Genomic DNA, 21,479 nt, shown 5'->3' with positions numbered 1-21,479 from the left:
TAATAATTTTTGATTTAAAAAAAAAAAAAAAAAAAAAAAAAAAAAGAATAAAAATAAAAATACGTACCATAATCAATCTGAAATGCTTATTATTTTGTATTTTTTTTTTTTTATAAATACGTAATATTCGTTTTTAAACGTTTACTCTTAATTAGCAGATACACTCGATAATGAAATACCTAATTATGGAATCGTTCTATTTTTAAACTGACTGTATATACTAGCATTGTATGTATCAATAAGCTGTGTTTAAATAGGTATCTCTTAACGTTATACAACATTTGGCAGGATTCAGATTTTTTTTCGTCGCAGTTTTTAAAATAAATTATTTTCTGATTCATTTCGTCTGATGATTATGTTGTGATAAATGTTTCCTTTTACTATGGGATGGTGAATTTTTAGGCGATTTTTCTTCCTCGATGGCGAATCGTTCTGGCGAAGGTGATTTTCGAGCATTATTTTCTCGTTTTGATTTGAAATGTACTTTGGCTGCTAAGTGTCTGAATCTGAAACGTTCAAAATATTGTTGTTTTTAGTCGAGCATTTTATGTAGGTGGGTATTCAACTAATGGTACTTATCTCCTAGAAAAACTAACCTCACAGGGACGTCGCTAGTTTTGCCAGAATTTTCATCAAACACTCCTTGAAACAAGAATGCCAACGGCCAGCTGATCCATGAAGCACTTCTGCGCAAACAAATAACAATAAAAATAAGTAAAAGATAAAATTTATTACGTTTCAATTTGGTGAGTTAGAATTTTTCACCTCCCATCTCCTCAAGCTGTTGCCTTGTGTGATGTTTATTTTACCCTGATGTAAAAATAATAACCGCGAGGAAGCCTCCTCAAATTGAAAAAAAATAAAAAAAAAATGAAAAAATTCAACTTATCCAAAATTTATATTTCTATGTCAAAGGTTTTCTAAACAACCACGTTTTCAATAAAAAATTGTTCCCAATCTTTCAAGCTGTGTTTACCCTCCAAAGTTGAAAAAAATCAAGAAAAATGCAATAAATTAAAATCGGCGAACAATTTTAGAAAATTTCCCATTTCTGTGCCCAAATTTTCCAAAACAACTCTATTTTCAAGAAAACCCATACTTATGGTTTCCTTAATCATATTGGCCTTCCTGCAATCATGTTATAAGTTTTCCAAAAGTTGTAAAAAATTTTTAAAAAAACAAAAAAAACCAGAAAAATACAAGTCTTTACAAATTTTTAAAAAGTTTTTCATGGTTGATTCCTTCTAAATGACTTTCTTTTCAAGAATGAAACCCCCTCAGTCATTCCAAACAATACTGAGCTTTTTATTTAAAAAAAGCCTCCAATGTCTTTTTTTTTTTTTTGAACAAAGAAATACACAAGTACATACTTACCTAAAATGAAATTAAAAATCAAAATAATGGAGCAATGGAGGGATTCTCCCCTTAATTTAAAAAACATCAAAAATTGAAGTCTGAATTTTTTTTATACAACCCCTCAACATTGTTGGCCCCTTCATATGGATAAGACTCCCAAAGTTAAAAAAATAGAAAAAATGGTCTCCATCTTTTTTTTTTTGAAATTATACATTTCTGGCCAAAACTCTTTCTGAATGTCCTCCCTCAAAAAAAAATAATAATAAAAAGACTACCATCATTCCACAATTTAATAATACCAAGGTTGGAAAAAATCAGAAGAATTGGGTAGGTACCTACATATTTGAGTTGAAAAAAAAAATTGAAAAAATTTACAACGTCATAGTGTACCAAATCACCCACTTTTCAATAGCCTCCTCGGTCTCCTACATAGGACAATACAGGCCCCAAAAGTTGGAAAACCCTGAAAAGCTAGAATATACAGTATGACACAAAAGTAGTGCTCGGTGGCTTTTATTTCTAAGTGGAAAGAGCTAGCAAGATGAATGAAGCGGCGCTGAGTAGGGAAAAATAAGGGCTTTCAAAAGCGACCTTGAAAATTTCAGGCCCATGCACATTGCACAGAGTGTCCACTGTCCACAAATTGAAAAACCGGTTTAGTCAAAAAATTCAAATTGGTTTTTATTGGCGCAATGTATTCTATACTAAGGCGACAAAAACGTGATATAAATTTTCTGAAACCGGTTCATCAACATGCAAACCAATAAACCGGTTTCAGAATGAATCGAAACCGGTTCATTAGTTTGTATTTAGCAACCATGTTTTTGAAAATCACCTGGAAATTGGAGATAGAGAAAAAAGTTTGAAACATAAGTTGTAGAGTGTGAAAAATTGAGCTATATTTGCTAATCAGATTTTGAAACCAGTTCATTAATTCGCAGCAAGCCATCAAAAGTTACCTGGTTCGCCAATTAATTAGCCATTTTCAAAATACAATCAGCAAAAATGGTTCAATTTTTCACGCTCATACAACTTTTATTTCAAGTTTTTTTTCTATCTTTAATTTTTGGGTGATTGTTAAAAACTGGTTGCTAAATGTGTACCAATGAACCTGTTTCAAAATATGATTAAACAGAATGGTGTCATTTTTCACGCCCTACAACTTTTGTTTCAAATTTTTTTCTTGATCTCCAATTTTTAGTTAATTTTTGATGACTGGTTGCAAATGACTGAACCGATTTCAAAATCTGATCACCGAAAATGGTTCAATTTTTCATATTCTACAACTTTTGTTTCAAGATTTTTTTTTCCATTTTCAATTTTTAGGTGATTGTCAAAAACTGTTCGCTAAATGCGAACCAATCAACCGGGTTCAAAATGTGATTGGACAGAAGTGTGTAATTTTTCACGCTCTACAACTTTTGTTTCAAGCTTTTTTCTCTATCTACATACAATTTTTGGGCATTTTTTGTTAACTGGTTGCAAATTAATGAACCGGTTTAAAAAAATTCATATCACGTTTTTGTCGCCTTACCTATTGTGTAGAACACATTGCGTCAATAAAAACCAGTTTGAATTTTTTGACCAAACCGGGTTTTCAATTTGTGGGCACCCTATGCTTGTGCCTGAAATTTTCAAGGTCGCTTTTGAAAGCCCTTATTTTTCCCTGCTCAACGCCGCTTCATTCATTTCGTTGGCTCTTTCTACTTAGAAATAAAAGCCACCTAGCACTACTTTTGTGTCATACTGTAGATGGACTTGAGGAATTAGAATATAAAAATGCAAAAATCAATTTTTCAAATATTTTTCTGTGCGAAAGAATTTCTTGAGGTGCCCACCTTCACCTTCGATTTGAATTTTAAACGAGACTACGATTTTTTGAAAAGAACATGGTCTGCAACCCCCCACCCTCCCACACAACCAAAATTTCAGGTACGGAAAATGGTTAATAATCGACTTTTAGCGATTTTTTGAAATATCGAAATTAGTCATTTTTGATGATTTATGTTTTTTTATAATTCCTATAGATATACATACTTACCCTACTTATTTTTATTTAGTAAAAATTATGGAAATTAGTCTCTCAAACAGAAGTTTGCCATTTTCGGTCATTCTGGAGCCTCCTGAACGATTTTCAATTTCTCCAGAAAGCGTCTAAATCAACTTTGGGACGCTAAAAATCGAGTTGAAGGCTTAACTTCGACCTGTTTAACGGATTTATCCACATTTGAATCGACTTTCAGGCGGATATATCTTTAGTGCGTGCTTCATTTTTTTATCAGAATATTTCAGAAGGTGTAAGAAAAAAATTTTAAAAATCAAAACTTTTCTGTTCGTGGAAAATTTTTTAAAATTAGCACAAAAAACTGTATCTTGTCTCGAAACAACCGTTTGAATCCAAATTCTACAATTTTGAGCCACTCTGGAGCCTCTATCGTGATTCTCGATTTCTCCAGAGTTTTAAAATTTTTCCAGAAAGCGTAGAAATTAATTTTAGCAACTAAAAATCGAGTTGTGGCCTATACTCGACGTATATTCAACGTCTGGGGAAATTAAAAAAATTCTGGAATAACCAGAAATCGCGCTGGAGGGTCCAGAAAGGCTCGAAATGGTGAAATTAGGATTCAAAGGGCGTGTTATAGATCAGATACAGCCATTCATGCAATTTCAAGAATATCCCTAAGTAACTACTTGTACCTACAATCAAATTTTTTTGAATTTTTTCCTCTCAAATAACTCTGAAAATAGGCTCAAATGTGTATACAGACTCGTGGAACACGTCGAAGATAAACCACAATCTGATTTTCAGCTGCCCAAATTGATTTCTACGCCCTTTGGAGAAATTTTAAGGTTTTGGAGAAATCGAAAATCAGGCTGGAGGCTTCAGAATGGTCAAAAATAGTGATATTCAGTTTGAGGGAGCTTACAATAGGCAGGGACTAATTTCCATAAAAAAGTTTGAATTTTCAAAAATTCCCCCAAAATCGAAAAATGAATTCAACCAGCTGAAATTTTGGTTATGGAAGTTCAGGTCATGTTCGTTTTCAAAAATCATAGCCCCGTTTAAATCGGGGACGAACACCTCAAACTCACTCGAGCAACCTAAGGTAACCACTTGAAAGGATACAGCGAGGGTGAAAAAAAATCGAAGTAAAATTTTCCATCGAGTATATAAAAATAAGACACACTGCCCTTAATACGTACTCGTAGTTCAAATAGTTCACTATTTTAGGTACGAGTAATAGAATAGAAAAACGAAATGTCCATTAAATATAGACTGATGTTTTAGTAAGTGTGTTTACTAACGTTGGCGTCGCGAGTTCTTCTTCCTCTTCCTCTTCTTCCTCCTCAATATCTAACGACCGTTTATGTCGTTCATAATCATCCTCTAAGGAACTGACATGAGTATGACGACGAGACCCTGGAGATGCTCCAGCAATTTTTGGATTATAAATTTTGGGATCACTGACCATTCGTACGAAAAATGACCTCTTGTATGCCAGATCTTTCTTTTTACGTTCTTGTAATTCGAATACTTCGTCGGATTGTTCCTTTGAAAAAATACAACAAAAAATAATTGAAACAAAAAAACAGATTTTTCAAGTTTAAGGAATTTTTTTACCTCATTCCTTTCGATGATTTGTTCACCCTCGGTGTACAATATTTCAGCACTTAGTTCTTTAATTACTCTCCAAGCATATTCTGAAATATCGAAACGGTTTTATAGATAAATAATTTTAATTCCGACTTCCGAGTTTAAAAATTTAAAAAATGCTTAACTCACCCATATCTCCTTCAGTTGCATGCTGAGCAACTACACAAAACCTAATAACAAATTTCCCATGTATGGTTGCTGGTACCATGTGAATTTTTCCCGATTCGTTGATCAATTCCAAGAGCTTTTTGTTGAGTCTGTTCGATGGATCATTTTTCAAACGAAAACACACCAAGCCTAACTGAAAAATACATAATTTATTTTCACCTGCCTGTTACGATAGGCACCTATTCGATTATAGAAAATTTCACAGTGATACAAACCTTGACGTCATTCGTGATTTCGAAATTTTTATCAGCGAGAACAAAAGATTCGAATTTTTTAGCTAATTGACATTGACGTCTGATGTATTTTTGTAATCCAGATATTCCATAATTTCTCAAAACGAACCATAGCTTCAAAGACCTGAATCTCCTACTCAATGGCACACCCCAATGGCGGTAATCGATCGCTCCGGCGTAACCATGTTGTAAATATACAGGATCGACGACTAAAGCTGATGTTAATTTGATTCTATCTTTTACCCACATGCACGAGCAATCGAAATTTGTCAATAGCCATTTATTTGGATTCAAGTTGAATGAATCGGCGTATTCGATTCCGTTTAATAGTCCGCGAAATTCGGGGCAAATGAAAGCGCTTCCTGCGTAAGAAGCGTCGACGTGCAACCATACTGTTGGGAATTGTTGACAAACTACTCCGATTTCGAGTAGATTGTCGAAAGAGCAACATGATGTTGTGCCCAATGTGGTCGAAACGAAAAATGGAATTAATCCCATGGCTTCGTCTTGGTCCATTGCCTGTAATATGAAACATTTCAGTCATTATGATTTACAGATAAATGCTCATTTTTATTAGACTAACTATACCTACCATACTTACCCAATTGCAAAAAAAAAGTCAGAGGATTTTGACCAAATTTTTAGTGGTGACCTTTAATTTCAGTCAAAAGTTACTCAGAAATTTTTTTAGATCTGGAAATACATATTATGTACCCTTGGAAGGAAAATATTTTTCGGTCATTATTGCCAATTTCAAAAAATCTACATAGAAAAAAAATATCTCAAAATCTCATCAAATTTTTTCAGTTTTTTGAAATTGGCAGTAATTAATGACCTAAAATTCAGAAAAGACATCTCTTTGAGGACCTCTATGATTCCTCCATGTGCACCTCCTGAAGTAAAATTTTTTCTGAGTGACTTTCAACGCAGAATTGTCTCTACCGAATTTAGTCAAAATCCTCCCATTTTTTCGCGATCTGTCCTAGTCTAACATATATTTTGCATTTAGGTACTTCTATACTTTGTAATATTTAAATGAATTCTACCTGTTTTAATGTTATGCCTCTCAAGCTGTTTTTTTCATCTGGTTCTAAAATTTTCAACTTCACAAAAGCCATCATCGCTCCTTTTTCGACGCATGAATGTGCTTCTTTTGAGCAGTAGGCCATCAATTTGGATAGCAGTACACCTTCTTCGACAAACGGATGCATCGTTTTTAATCTTTTAATTGCTTGGGCTCTTGCAGCAACCATACAAGCAAACACACATTCGCTCGCCGAACCCTGTAACAAGTTTCTGATGTTGAATTTTCAAAAATAGTTAATGTAAGGTGCTACTAGAAGAAGGAATGACAGATTTCCTCTCAACAAACTGTTCAAAATTCACCAAATCAATCGTTGAAAATATTGTAAAACCACCTCAAAAAAATTTCAAATTGAAGTCGGCTCCACTCCTCTTCTATTCTAACCAGAATAATAATGGTCACATGTGCTTACATCCAATATTTTACATCTCTAGAGGGGATGGCTCAAAAATGTTAAAACTTTTACAGAAATAGAAAATAGGCACTAAATCAGTACATAATGGTGTGAATATTTTCCCCCCATATTGGAAAGTCTTGTTTTTTATGATGAGGAGGGAAGGAGGGAGGGAGGAATGAAAATTTGTGAAAAAAATTGAGGAACTTCGGCTGAATCTGAGTGAATTCTTTTTAAAAAATTAGGTCTACCCTATAAGGTATTCTATACTTTTTCAAGGCTCAAAAGTCTGTGCAACATGGTCAAAAAAATTAAAAACTTACAGAAAATGAGTTTTCGCCATTTTTTGTCCTCTGTAGACTTTCACTTAATACTCAAAAATATAATCATTTCGCAGAAATATTGATCTTTACAAAATCCTCTCTCGGTCTCCTGAGAAGCTCAACTTTCTTCCCCCCCCCATATGGCCCTCAAAATGAGGCAAACTGGAAAAAAACCGATTTTTGTGCTTGAATTTCTATGAATGAGCACCTTTTCAAAAAAAACTTCCAGTTCCCGAAGCAATCGTTCCTTTTGTAACACCCACCCCTTCCATATCCAAAACGAATAATAAGTATGATTGTGTCAAGGAAAGTTTTTTCTTGAAAGGGAGCTTATTTAGAATCATTTTGACGATGAAATGAAAAATTTTTAAAAATTGTTGCAATCTTCAATATTGATGATTTTTAAAAATATTTTTGGATGATTTTTCCTAAAATTGGATTAATTAGAAAGATTCTGACCACATAAGAAAGTATTTAAGTATTTCAAAAAAAAATTTCAGACTTCGATGACAGATTTTTATTTCTTAATATTTTTTTCTCAATTTTTATAGGCTCTACCCAGAGAAAAAAATTGAATCTGATCAGGTCCAAACAGATCAAATCACATCTGGTCAGATCTGATCAGATGTGGTCCGCTCTACTGAATCTGATCCAGTCTGAACAGATCCGGTCAGATCAGAATTGATCAGATTCAATCATTTTCCTCTAGACATGCAAGAGGCCAATATTTGAGGAATTGAGGAGTTAATTTCCAAGAAATTATGACACAGAAATGGAAAATTTTCAAAAAAATGTCACTGACATTGATTACCAAAATTTATTATATTTTTATTGATTTTTTTTCGACTTCTGGTGACTCCTTAAGAAGAAGAAAAATAGTTTGGGGACCAGAGGAAGTTTTTTTCTTGAGAAATGGGACTATTTATCTGAATTCTGACGGAGAAAAGAGAAAATTTTAGGATACACTGAATGTTTAAAATCTTCATTTTAGCTTAGAGATTTTTTGTCAATTATTGAACCAACAACAAAGGGGAGGGGGAGCACAAAAATCGTTAAAAATTTCACAAGTCGTTTACTATTTATTTGAGATTTGAGAATGGAAATAATTATGCATTATTTCAGTGTCTTTTGACGTGAGTTGCCCAAAATTTCGATTTTTTTCTAGTATAAGTATATTGATCTTGATAATCTATAAATTCAACCAAATTTCAAAAAATTTTAAAGTAGGAGAAATTGCCTCGCATTTAAAATATTAAATTATATTGCTAATTGCCTAACTTCTTGAATTATGCAATATTAAAATCTTGAGCCATCGCTTCACTTGGGTTAATTTCCTTTTACCATCCAAAATTAAAAGTTATATGAAAAGCTAATCGGTATTGAAATAAAAAATATCGAATCCAGAAAATCGGTTTTGCAACATTATCAGATGTTTTTCATCTCTTTTGAAATTTTAAATTTTGAAAAATTATTGTTTTTTAAATTTGCTGCTTAAATAATAAAATTTCTACAGCTTTTTGGCCCTCGACCACTCGACCTCGTTTTACGATTGGTAAATAACGGACACTTGAATATCAATTTCACCCCTTTTGGAGGAATTCGAGATGGTCCAGCAGTCTGAAAATTTTAGTGTAGATTTTGGACCACAAGGAGCAACTTTCACAGGTTAATTTTTAAATCCCAGCGAGGGATAGATTCGCCATTTTTGACCTGCTAATTTCATATTATGCTCTTTGAGGGGGCAAAGGCATGAATTCCTTTCTATACTGATCGAGCCTAACTTTTCTCAAGTACCTAAGTCTATCCAAAAAAGAGAAGTTGCAGCGATACATTTTAAAAATAAAATATTACTTACATAATATTGGTACATTTATCTTACTTGTAATGCTCCTCCTCCTTTTGGCATCATTGGAACGTTGCTATATTCTTTCTCATCTTCACAATGATTTTCTTCATTTTCAATTAATTTGGGTGGCATTGACAGAAAATCATCTGGTAGACCTATAGCTTTGCCTGTAAATTGATATTGTGTTGTTAATTTTTGGTTAAATAAACAAAACAAAAAAACGTTGTTATTGTATTCAATTTTACCTAACCAGTCTAATACTATCGTTTCTAATTCGGTGCATGATGGACTAGCAGCCTGAAAAATTCCAATTTGAAAAAATATTGATAATTATCAAACTAGGTAGATACCTACGTATAGACCTTTGTATTCTTCATTATTCAGTTTTTGATTAATTTTTTACCTATCTACATATAAATTGTAGCAATTCATCATTTTTGAATAGGTAGGTATCTAGAAAATTTACCTAAATTAGGTAGGTACCTATTAATTTATGAAAGTTCTGTCTGAAGAATACAGAGGGTCTTTAGTAAGTACCTAAAAATATTTCTTTTCAATATTTTCAACTTTCTAGTATATTACCCATGAAAATCCGATACATCCAATAGCGTCAGATAGCATATCTCCTAAAATCGAAGGATACGAATTGCCCGAAGGAAAATAAGCGTGAAAATGCGGATGTTGCCAATGTGTAACCTGTTACACACAAAAAAAATATTTCATAAGTGTAAAATTCTTGCCCTTTTTGAGAGCGATGTGTTATAGAAATATAAGGTAGGTATTGCCTATATAAAAAAAGGCATATTTGTTTTAATAGGTACGATTTTATTGACACCTTATATGAGTGCTTCATTAGTTTGCATTTGAGGAAGTGATTAAAAACTTGTATCATTTGGGTTTTGTACCTAATATTCACAAAATAATTAAGAAAATGAAGTCAGAGGGAAGGGACTAAGTTGTTGAATTTTTCTGAGTAGGTATAGGTGTTCGATTTCAACACATTACCTACCTACTCGTACCAGGCATTTAATACTATACCTATACTTTATGAATGAAAAATCAAAGAATACTCGTATCTGGTTCTAAAATTAGGTCGTCTCGTTCATGAAAATTTCCACTTTTTCGCGTCGTTCAATTGACAATCTCTAAGACAGATGTATAGCTAGTATCATTGTTCAAAATTGTGAGTGGGCATTTTAAATCTCCATACACTAAGAAATGAAAGCCATCGTAAAAGGTCTGCGTTTCATCTATGGTTATTGTAATTGGAATAAGGGTAACAGGTTAATGAGTTTCCTGTTGAAAGACTTTTGAAAATGGCAGCTGTAATTGAAAAGAAAGAGGGAGATAGTCGATGGTTGCCATTTTAACGAAGTCCTTTCCTATCATTTTACCATTGTACTGATAGAAATACCATTCTTTTCTTTATGAAAAGCACGATAACGCACTAGCAACATCTTTTCCTCTCGATTTTAATTAGAAAAATACTCGAAAATTTTTTCTGTCGAATTTTAAAATTAAATTTAATAGATGTTCGATAGATAAAATAAATATATCGATACCGATGGTGATACTCAGATAGGTATACTCACCCCTGGCATAATTTTATCTTCTATATCTTTCATGATATCGTCGAATGATTCTGGATGATATGGTGCTTCTGAAGGAATTTCATTCTTCAACCAGCCCGGGTTAACCGAAGGTGTTACTCTGCGATCTCTGATTGTTTCTAAATATTCGCATATGAAGTCGACCATTTCTTTTCCATATTTACGAAATTCTTCGGTGTTCATAATGGTTGTTTACTGTGTTAGGCCTGAAACATTTCATATTTTTACTTTTTAAAATAGGTAATGATGTTTAACGAACAAAATTAGGTACTGAATTAATGAGTCATTATTTTTAAACGGTAAAAAAAATGTTCTCTCGGGCCAAAATTATTGACCTGGCATCTGCTCTGATGGGTAAAAAGGGGCCAAATTTGAATAATGAAGTTTTTTTGAATCCAAATTTGACCTTTGGAGTGGAGAAGGCTCAAAATTGAAAATTGCAGAAAGGTCATTTTTTTCAGAGTAGGTACCTACTACAAAAAAGACCAAAATTGATGAAGAAAAAAAGTCAAAATTATGTACTTAAGTACCTTCAAAGTGACAACATAATCCAAATTTCAGCATCCCAGGTCATCTCCTTCATTCAAGGTGGAAAACAGACCATTTTCCTACTATTTTTATCCCCAAAAATTTAGCACATTCGGGAAGCAGGGCTGGGCAAAGAGTTTCTTTTCTCAACTCGACCTCAGAGTTGAATTTCAGTCAGCTCTTTATTTGATTCCCTTCAAAAATGAGTTGAAAATACAGCTGAATTTTTCAACTTTTTCAAACAGATTCAAGTCATTAATCACTTGGGAAATTGATGATCATCTCAATTTTCTCAAAACGATTACCATGTGTTGATTTTCTAACGCCAAATCCAAAGATTTAGATGAAAACGAGAGACCAAGTTGATGGTTTGCTATAAAATTTCATCATGTGAAAATTTTTCCAATTTATTTCTACCTACTGATTTTTTTTTCAGAACTCACAAAGAAAAAATTTGAAAGAAACATTTTACGAATAGTCTCATTTTTCAATAATTAGTTCTTCAGCTTACAAGGAACAATTTTGACATCAGAACAGAGTTGGAATGAGAAAGAGTCAAATAAATATTGCTTGGTTTTCAATTTTAAAAAATTCAATTTTGAAAAATTTAAAATTGAGATTAAATATTTTGAAATTTGAGAAGGAAAATAAAATGCATGTAAAAATTTAGGAATTACTAAATTTTAAAGATCAAATTCCAAAAATAAATTTCCTTGAGGGGTCAAAATCTCAAATTTCAGTGTATTTTCCTGCTAAAAATTTTTGATACTGCGTAGAAATAAAATAAGCTTTTATAATTCAACCGAAATTTCAAAAAATCCAAAATGAAAATTTTTCGAAATCCAAAATCCCCTTGAAATTTGAATATGACTCATGCTTATTCCATTTCTGTCGTGATATAAAAAAGTTTCCTTGCCATCTGTCGAATTTGTAGGTAAAATAAATTAAATTCTGTGGTTTTTTTGAGGGGGAGGGGGTGTTGAATCTTCTTTTTTGGGGACTCTGAACTTTTATAGGGCGTAAAAAAGTATGATTTTTATTACGTCACCGACTTGATGACGCCTGCGAAGCCATTTTTATGTTAAATTTGCCCAAAAATCACACTTAAGGGACTTGTAGCACCCCAATGGCGAAAGGGCCCAAAACTAAATTATAAAAAAATTTATTTGCGTCGGAGCCATTTTAAAAATTTTTCTGAAATTTCAGACCCATATCTACTAAAAGCAAACCGAATTTTTTTGGTAGCAAAAATGCCAGCCAACTTAACGCTTTTTACCAGTTGGACTCTAACATTCGATTGCTCGTTTCTCGAAAGTGATAATTCCAGAAGCAAAAATTTGTTTATAGGACTTTGAAGAAAATACATTAAAAATTCAAAATCAGAAAATCTCAAAGTTTAAAAAAATTTACTGAAGGCTCCAGAACTGCTCAAAACTCATTGAAACTGTTTCTAATCGATTTGGTGGGTCGAAAATAGGGTTCATACAAACTTTCAGCTTTCTAGATCAATTCATTAGTGAAATTTTGTTCTTTATTTTTCAAGTGGCCCTTTTTGGGAATTTTTGGGCACTTACTACTTCTGGATTCCTGCTATATTTTAAAAAAGTCACTTTTGAGCATAGTAAGTACCCCTCTCCCCCCTCCAAAAATGTTTAGTTTCACCTCTACAGATGGGAATAGCCAAATGACATTTGCTATGGGCTCGTATTATGGCTCTCAACAGCTCTGCGACCCCCCCCCCCTCCTTCCACCTAATTGAAAATTGATATTTTATCGAAAAAATTGAACGGGTGGCAATAATAAAATAGCCCTAAGCGGAAAAATTCCAAGTCTCCAGGTTGCATTATTTTTATCAACAAAAAAAACCCTCAAGGTGGCCACATTTAGGCACTTCGGCTTATTGAAAATTTTTTGTTCTTTATGATGTGTTCAAATGAGAGCAAAAATTATTGAGAACATAAATGCCAATTTATGGTGCCAAAATTAGAAGGTCTCTACTCATAACTCAGCGAATTGTACTAGAATTTAATTTTCAGCAAATAAAATTTATATTTCAGTCAAATGTTCAATAAGATGCTCATACTTAATGTACTTGTAATAAAAAAGAAAAAAAAATGGTAGGATGGTAGATAAGTATTCCATATTATTGGAGTACATTTATCATTTTAATTAAAACAATTTTTATTTAAATCATATTTTACCATATCCGAGGGAAAAGACGAATTCGTCGTGGCAATTATGTAGTTGGCAGAATTCAATATCGCGATCGGTTTTACAAGCAGAATCGAATTACATTGTTCAATAGACTTGATTTTTTCCATCAAGACGAGAGAAACGTAGTACTTATCCAAGTGGTGGAGAAAATTAGAAATTCAAAGAAACGAGCGAGTCAAGTATGTGAATTTCTTTCCTATTTATCCTCCTCATTCATAAAATTGAACGAAAGGTTGAAGATGGAAAATGATAAGGTTTTTCTGTATTCATTATTTAGTGGATACGACAAGTGTAGGTATGTGGTAATTGGTACCTATTTGTTGTATTTCGCTGCTATTTCAAGAGTTTTGGACATGCGGGTTTTTAAAACTTACTTAGCTTATAATTCTTTGGTGAAAATGCAAAACATGTTGGTAAATATCTCTAAGATAGGTACATACTTAGTTGTAAGAACAAAATTAAATGCATCTTGTATGTACATAATATATGAAGTTCGAATCTGTATGAAAAATGCTATTATGAATGGTAAATAGGTAAGTACCTAACCCTCGTCCTATGCATAAAAAATTAATAAGCAACTTTTACACATGCAGGAATTATTTTAAATACTCGTAGGTGCTACCTACGTATATAGAATTGAAACAAAAATACGTTTTCACTTTTTCAGCAGCTTTCTAACAAAAATTAGTTTCAACTTTTTTTTTCTTTTTTTTTCGCCTCGTAAATCAAGTTCAAACTAAACTAAGTATTACAATAACTCTACCTATTTTAATGCTATATATCAAAGTTTCCATAAATAAAAGATACATTGCGGATATACTATGTCCAAAACTTTCTACGTGTGAAAATTCATTTAAAGCAGTCCTGTCTGACACATATGCTTAAATGTTGATCTCTGATAATTGATGTTTTGTCGCAATGATATAATTTGTTTCAAATGGATCTTTATAAAATGATGTATTTTTCACAATTATATTGCCTGAGTTAATGTTGACGTGGTTTATAAATCCCTTATTTAGATTATCAATATTTATACTTACGAAGGTATACTTATTACCTGCCTATATTATATTTCAATTGTTTTTACAACGGTCAATTTGAAATATCTGCGAAATAATTTCATCGCGAAGACGCGAACACTTCCATTAGAAGAGGAATTCGAGACTTTATTAATATCATCATTTTTGCGCTGCTTAAAAGTTGATTCGCGCTGCAAGTTGCGAAGGAGGGATCTTCTAACTGAATATATTTCGTTTACAAGATGGTGAAAATGACGGCGAGAATTTAATTTTGAGCGGTTACAAAATTATTGAGGATTAGATTAGAAAGAAATTAAAGGAATGCGAATGTAAGGTATTTTTAAATTATTTTTAATTATAATACCTGCGAAAGTCATCTTACAAATTAATTTCGTATAATTGTTTATATCAAATTATCGTTTGAATCATAATTCTTTTTTTTTTTTTTTTTTTTTTTTTTTAAATACAATAAGCATTATTGTTGATAATATTTCAAAGATTGTACTAAAATTACTCACAGGATTATTTCATTAAAAAATACTCGAATTTTTACCAAAAAAATATAAAAATTTTACAAATGCGCAGTTTTTTTTTTTTTTTTTAAATAAAAAATTAACTTTGTATTGATTTCTTGAATAAGGATATTTTTTATGTATATTTTCTTCACAATGATTTTCTTTTGGTTATTAAATCATGTGGAAAATTATACCTGCCTACAGCAACTTCCATTTTCCGAATAATTTCACTAACACCAAAAATTCGTATGTATCAACGAAGGAAAAAACTCGTCGATGTTGTAACAAGAATCAACAGTTTAATTTCGCATTCAAGGTAGTAAACAAAGTTAGGTATATTGAATCGCGAAATAGGTATTCAATCTTAATTAAAACATTCAGTGGATGGAACAAAATCTGAAAAATGTTCAATTATCTTTAATTCGTTTTCATTCCTTTTTTTTTGGTTTAAACTTTTATATTTGGCCTATTTTAATTTATATTTTACTACGATGAATGCAAATTAAATAGATAGGTATCGTTTAATAAAATTAATAACGAGTGGAAGTAGCCGAAAAGTATTATTTTTTTTTTATTTCCGAAATGTTCAAATATGAACCAAATTATAACAATAAAAAATCACCTTCGATGTCAATAATATAAACGAAAAAAAAAAGTTAAGGCTTATTTAATTAAACAATTAAACTTAAATCTGTACTAAAAATATCTACTGATTTTTAAAACTAAGCACTCACCTCGAGAATTCTAATTACAAGAAGAGCTGGAAACAAATTCTTTATAAAATAATTATAGGTATCTTTCTGGAGATTAAAAAACAAAAAAAACTTCACAAAATTATAACAATAAGTAAACAATTAATAAATTACAGCAATTTCAGCCTGTAACGATAATCACTACTGTAAAGCAACATCCAGAAATGAGAGTCGTTATGAATGATGGGTCGAGAAATTTAAGAAATAAGGAATTTCGTGCCCAATATCGCCCTTTCTTTTCAAAGATGCACGTTCGCCTTGCGCAATGATATCTGTACAAAGCATAGTCTCGACAGTTTTCGTGACGATTATGAGCTATTAATTTTTATATTAAATATTTATACCTTGTATAGTACGATTTGAAGATAAGTAAGGCTCGTTTTCACCTTTAACAAGTACCTATGCATATTTTTTATCTCAAGTATTCGAGTGAAGATTACTATTAAAATGTGTAGGTAAGTACCTATCAGAAAAATGTGCAGTGTTCGATTTTTCAGACCATGAGATGAAACTGAAGGTTTTATTTAAGGGGGAGGGGGGTGTGACCGAAAATTTGTCGACTGATGTGAGAAAAAAATACCAATTTTGGCGAATAATACGAAAGATGAGAAAACAATTCTGCCAGTTGAAATTATAGGTAGGTCCTATTATAGCCTATCACAACTTTAAAAAATTTTTCGTTTTCCATGCACAATTTTTAGAAGCCTCAAACTTGGAATTTTTTGTTTTGTAAAAAAGAAACAAATTAGCCCAAATTTATTGCGAGGGAAAAGCTTTCAAAAATTCGTATTTTGATAGGTGAAAACATAATGTTTTTACGTGAAGAGTTTGATTTTTTTGGTTTCAAAATTTTAGAATTTAAATGACGATTTTTCTTAAATTCTAACAAGGGAATCTCTTGAGGTGTCCACTTCCGATTTGAACGGGACCGCAATTTTTGGAAAGAGCATGTTCTAAAACCTACAAATCCAAATTTTCAGCTGCCCAAGTTCATTTTTCGATTTTTGGCGAATTTTTGAAAATCCAAAATTGACTACTTTGGTGATTTATGCTTTTTTTTAAAAAAAGTACGTACTTGATCAGAAAAAAATGTTCAAAATAAGTCCAAAAACTGATATTAACACCTCAAATCCAAATTTCACCATTTCCAGCCATTCTGGAGCGTCCAGTGCTATTTTTCAATTTCTGCAGAATTTTGAATTTGCTCCAGCTAGAAGGCGTGAATATGAAGTTGGGCAGCTAAAAATCGAGTTGTGAGTTATACTCAACATATTTAACGAATTTATCCACATTTGAGCCGATTCTGGAGCAGACACCTCAAGAGTGGGTTTTTGACCAGCTTTTTTTCAAAATAAAAATATTCAAAAATCAAAAATTTTTCGTTTGCGAGAAAATTTTTGAAATTTGCGCGAATTGCAGTATTTTGTTATAAACTAAGCCCACGAGGGCGAATTACGCCATTTCCAGCTATTCTGGAGGCTCCAGCGTGATTTTTCAATTTCTCCAGAATTTTCAATTTGCTCCAGAAGACGTGAATATGAAGTTGGGCAGCTAAAAATCGAGCTGTGAGTTATACTCGACATGTTTAACGAATTTATCCACATTTGAGCCGATTCTGGAGCGGACATCTCAAGAGTGGTTTTTTGACCAGGGTTTTATTCAAAATAAAAATATTCAAAAATCAAAAATTTCTCTTTTGCGAGAAAATTTTCGAAATTTGCGCGAATCGCAGTATTTTATCATGAACTAATCCCACGAGGGCAAATTTCGCCATTTCCAGCCATTCTGGAGGCTCCAGCGCGATGATTTTTCAATTTCTCCAGAATCTTCAATTCACTCCAGAAGGCGTGAATATGAAGTTGGGCAGCTAAAAATCGAGTTGTGAGTTATACTCGACATGTTTAACGAATTTATCCACATTTGAGCCGATTCTGGAGCGGACACCTCAAGAGTGGTTTTTTGACCAGGCTTTTATTCAAAATAAAAATATTCAAATATCAAAAATTTCCCGTTTGTGAGAAAATTTTTGAAATTTGCGCGAGTCGCTGTATTTCGTCTTTAATTAACCACACGAGAGCGAATTTCGCCATTTCCAGCCTTTCTTGGGCCTCCCTTTAATTTTTGGATATTTTTATTATGAAAAAAGCTGGTCAAAAAACCACTCTTGAGATGTCCGTTCCAGAATCGGTTCAAATGTGAATAAATTCGTTAAACAGTTCGAGTATAACACACAACTCGATTTTTAGCTGCCCAACTTCATATTTACGTCTTCTGGAGTAAATTGAAGATTCTGGAGAAATTGAAAAATCGCGCTGGAGCCTCCAGAATGGCTGGAAATGGCGAAATTTGTCCTCGTGGGATTAGTTCATGACAAAGTACTGCGATTCGCGCAAATTTCGAAAATTTTCTCGCAAACGAGAAATTTTTGATTTTTGAATATTTTTATTTTGAAAAAAAGCTGGTCAAAAAACCACTCTTGAGGTGTCCGCTCCAGAATCGGCTCAAATGTGGATAAATTCGTTAAACAGGTCGAGTATAACATACAACTCGATTTTTAGCTGCCCAACTTCATATTCACGCCTTCTGGAGCAAATTGAAAATTCTGGAGAAATTGAAAAATTGCACTGGAGGCTCCAGAATGGCTGGAAATGGCGAAATTTGGATTTGGGGGGGTTAATATCAGTTTTAGGATTTATTTTGAACATTTTTATTGATCAAGTACGTACTTTTTTAAAAAAAAGCATAAATCACCAAAATAGTCAATTTTGGAATTTTAAAAATTCGCCAAAAATCGAAAAATGAACTTGGGCTGCTGAAAATTTGTTTTTGGGGGTTCTAGAACATGCTATTTCCAAAAATCGTGGTCCCGTTCAAATCGGAGGCGGACATCTCAAGAGGTTCCCTTGTTAGAGAAAGTTTTAGCTCCGAAGGTGTCCCTAAGGGGAAGAAATGGGTCCTCAAAGAGAGGACATTTCCGAAAAACTCCATGTTTTTTCGTTTTAGCTCCTACCTAACCTGTTTTTGGGAAAATAGCCTGCACTTTTGGGAGTCTACTGAGCGGTTGAAAATTTACAAATCAGTTATCTTACCTTTTTTTTGTAGCTTTTTCCTCAACTTTTCAGTTTCTTTTTATTTTAAAATCAAAATGAGGAGGAATCTAGCTTCACTGGAACAAAGTAAAAGTGTGAGCCAGACGGTTTCAAATTGACAACATTGTTCAATTATCATGCTGTGGTTTTACGTACATTTTTATCTCAGGCGTGTATTTCAGTACTCACCTAGCTTATATCTTATCAAAATTGATACCGCGGATTATGAATAATTAACGACTTACTACACACTTTACTCTTGATTTTTTGTCTCCCAGCCCTTTCTGCAATTTTCCAATCAGATATTCATTCTTAAATCACCTGTTTATAAATTATTATCAAAAAAAAGCTGAAATTTAAAAAATTAGAACGAAGATAGAAAACCCAAAAAATACCCACCAAGTACACTGTAGGATGAAATCATCATGCAAATAGGTCATAAAAGACAAACGCGTATATAGTGATATGAATGCGTGAAGGAATGTCAAACATTAATAATCAACCCACCAGAAAAAGGCTAGTATTTCATATCTAGTCCATATACTTATACATAGGTCGATATAAAATACTAACCCATGTTATGAAGGTTTGAAGGCTTCGGAGCCCTCTACAAAATGATTTTCAAATTATGTATTTAATATAATTGTGTACTTGTGGGAGTAAATTTTAGGAGTGTTAATTTCGCGAAAAACGAGTATTAGATAAGGTTAGGAATTGATGAAGGTATGTATTTGACACTGGCATTTGCAGACTAGGTACCTATTTTATGTAAATGATTTTGAGAAATTCAAAATTTTGGTACGAGTAGGTAAATAGTACCTACATTGTCTTCGACAAAATACTTACTTACCTATTTATTTAAATAGGAGGAGAACCCAGAAGAAAATAATTTAGATTTTTGTTCGAAAATAAATCGATATACCTACAAAATACAAATGTTTTATTTTACGTATTTGCATTTGGAAAAAATGAGAAAACATTTCGAAGCTCGCTAAGACAAAATTAATCGCCTCCCACCGTATTTTGCGAATGTTTCTCGAAATATACTCGCTGCAGTCATCCAGTATCAAATTACATACGATTTGGGGGACTACACACTCATAAATCTTATTCATACAGTGTAAACCCCGATCCTCCTGTATTGATTTACAAAACTGACATACTATAAGAATGTCAATCATCGTTGTTAGAAATTAAACTTGTGAGGATTACAATTGCACGAAATTTCAATGTAGGTATATAGAGATACCTACATCTTTGCAGGAAAATTAGCTCACAGATAATTCGAATATAAATTACAGTAACTAGGTTAGTAAGTAATTGGTGCATTTAGTACGTATTATTATTTTTTTGTCAATTCGTAATTCGAGATTGCAAATAATCGATTGATATCTTCTAACATTTTGGCATAGTTGAAAAATTCTGTAAAGCGAATGAATTTTTTTTTTTTTAACGATACCTAAATAAAAATTCCATAACGATCGTGATAGGAGTATATAAAGTGCTTAAAGAACTTGAATTAAATGACGAACCGCATACCGAGGAATTTATGGAATCTAAAGGGAAAAAATGCTTCTCCAGGAAGGCAAACTAAGTATACTCGCGACGAATTCATCCTATTTTCGAATGGGAAAAGTACCTAGCGTTACCTACATATACTTTTAAACCGTGTACGTACAGCTAAATATCGGCAGATACAATACATATTTTTTTTTCTCGATAATTGTTAAGAAATGGACATTTTGTTGTGAAGTATGGATGAAAAAAATCGACAATGGTAACGATCCACTTTAATAATTGAAATAAAAAATATTTATCTTCATATTAGAAAAGGGGTTCGTATTCAATAAATACAAATTTATTTTAACAAAATCAGAAACCTGCGTTTAAAAAACAGGACAAAAAAGATATCGTTTGATAAATTAAAAAAAAAAAAAAAAAAAAAAAAAAAATAGGTACCTAATTTTAATTACATTTAATTTCCAGAAAATATTACTACCTAGACGTACACCAATTATATATCGCAAATGGTACTACACGTTGAATATAGAAATAATTTGAATTCTGCAGGGTCATAAGTTCGAAATATGGTTCATTAAATTGAAATTCTGTAAGACGACTGATAGGTGGTTTTGTTAGTCGGGCTATTGGTTTAAATCGGTGGTGAAGCTGGAAATGTGGTTGAATGGTTAAAAATTCCTTTCTAAACCATTCAAATTATTTCAAATGTGTTTCCTGTTTTTTTTTTTTTGACAAAAAGGTTTGTGCAATGACACAGTTAATTTTTATTCAATTAATAGGTACATACAAAATACGTAGATATTCGACGATAACAAATAATGAGTAACCTATGTAGGTACCAAAACTAGTCCAAGTGATATTTTACACAACTTTTTTTATGTTTTATACCTACCCTTTAAAAAAGCTTAATTGTTGAACTTTTTTTAAATGTGGGAATTCAACGAGAAGGGAAGGGGTAAGATATCTCCAAAAATGGATTTTTCACGTTCCCACCCCCTTCCAAAAAATATGGTTCATACGAGACACATGTCATAAAACCTCTGCAACTGAAATTTCAGGTCCTAAGTGAAGTTCATTATTTTGGCGAATTATTTTTGAATTGAAAAAAAAAACCAGTTTCAAAGAGGAAATCTTTTATTTAGGTACCTAATGTGAGCCTATGTATATACTCA

At 32.3% G+C, this 21,479-nt stretch overlaps 2 protein-coding genes across 2 annotated transcripts in view; one reads left to right on the top strand and one right to left on the bottom strand.

The window, feature by feature from the left end:
* The window catches only part of LOC135842107 (heme transporter FLVCR2-like), a 44,474-nt gene that overhangs the window by 9,410 nt on the left and 13,585 nt on the right, over positions 1-21,479 (top strand). The window lies entirely within an intron of this gene.
* Tdc2 (Tyrosine decarboxylase 2) lies at positions 23-15,992 on the bottom strand. Its single transcript, XM_065359464.1, has 12 exons — positions 15,680-15,992; positions 10,652-10,875; positions 9,642-9,755; positions 9,305-9,356; positions 9,093-9,226; positions 6,459-6,695; positions 5,395-5,931; positions 5,141-5,312; positions 4,979-5,058; positions 4,663-4,907; positions 597-686; positions 23-506 (listed from the first exon to the last, which is right to left on the bottom strand). Exons 2-12 carry the CDS (start codon positions 10,850-10,852, stop codon positions 338-340), a joined length of 2,031 nt encoding a protein of 676 aa, XP_065215536.1. The 5' UTR covers positions 10,853-10,875; positions 15,680-15,992; the 3' UTR covers positions 23-337.

This window comes from Planococcus citri, chromosome 3 (genome assembly GCF_950023065.1).
Source record: "Planococcus citri chromosome 3, ihPlaCitr1.1, whole genome shotgun sequence".
Taxonomy (NCBI): Eukaryota; Metazoa; Arthropoda; class Insecta; order Hemiptera; family Pseudococcidae; genus Planococcus; species Planococcus citri.
This window is presented reverse-complemented; position numbering and strand designations above follow the sequence as displayed.

Bases quoted from the DNA above. Each gene is read 5' to 3' on its own strand.
- Tdc2 (XM_065359464.1), bottom strand. From the start codon at position 10,852: ATGAACACCGAAGAATTTCGTAAATATGGAAAAGAAATGGTCGACTTC. The intron at 5,059-5,140 runs GTGAGTTAAGCA...TCGATATTTCAG, and splicing joins TGCAACTGAAGGAGATATGG to AATATGCTTGGAGAGTAATT. The intron at 507-596 runs GTTAGTTTTTCT...TGAACGTTTCAG, and splicing joins ACTAGCGACGTCCCTGTGAG to ATTCAGACACTTAGCAGCCA.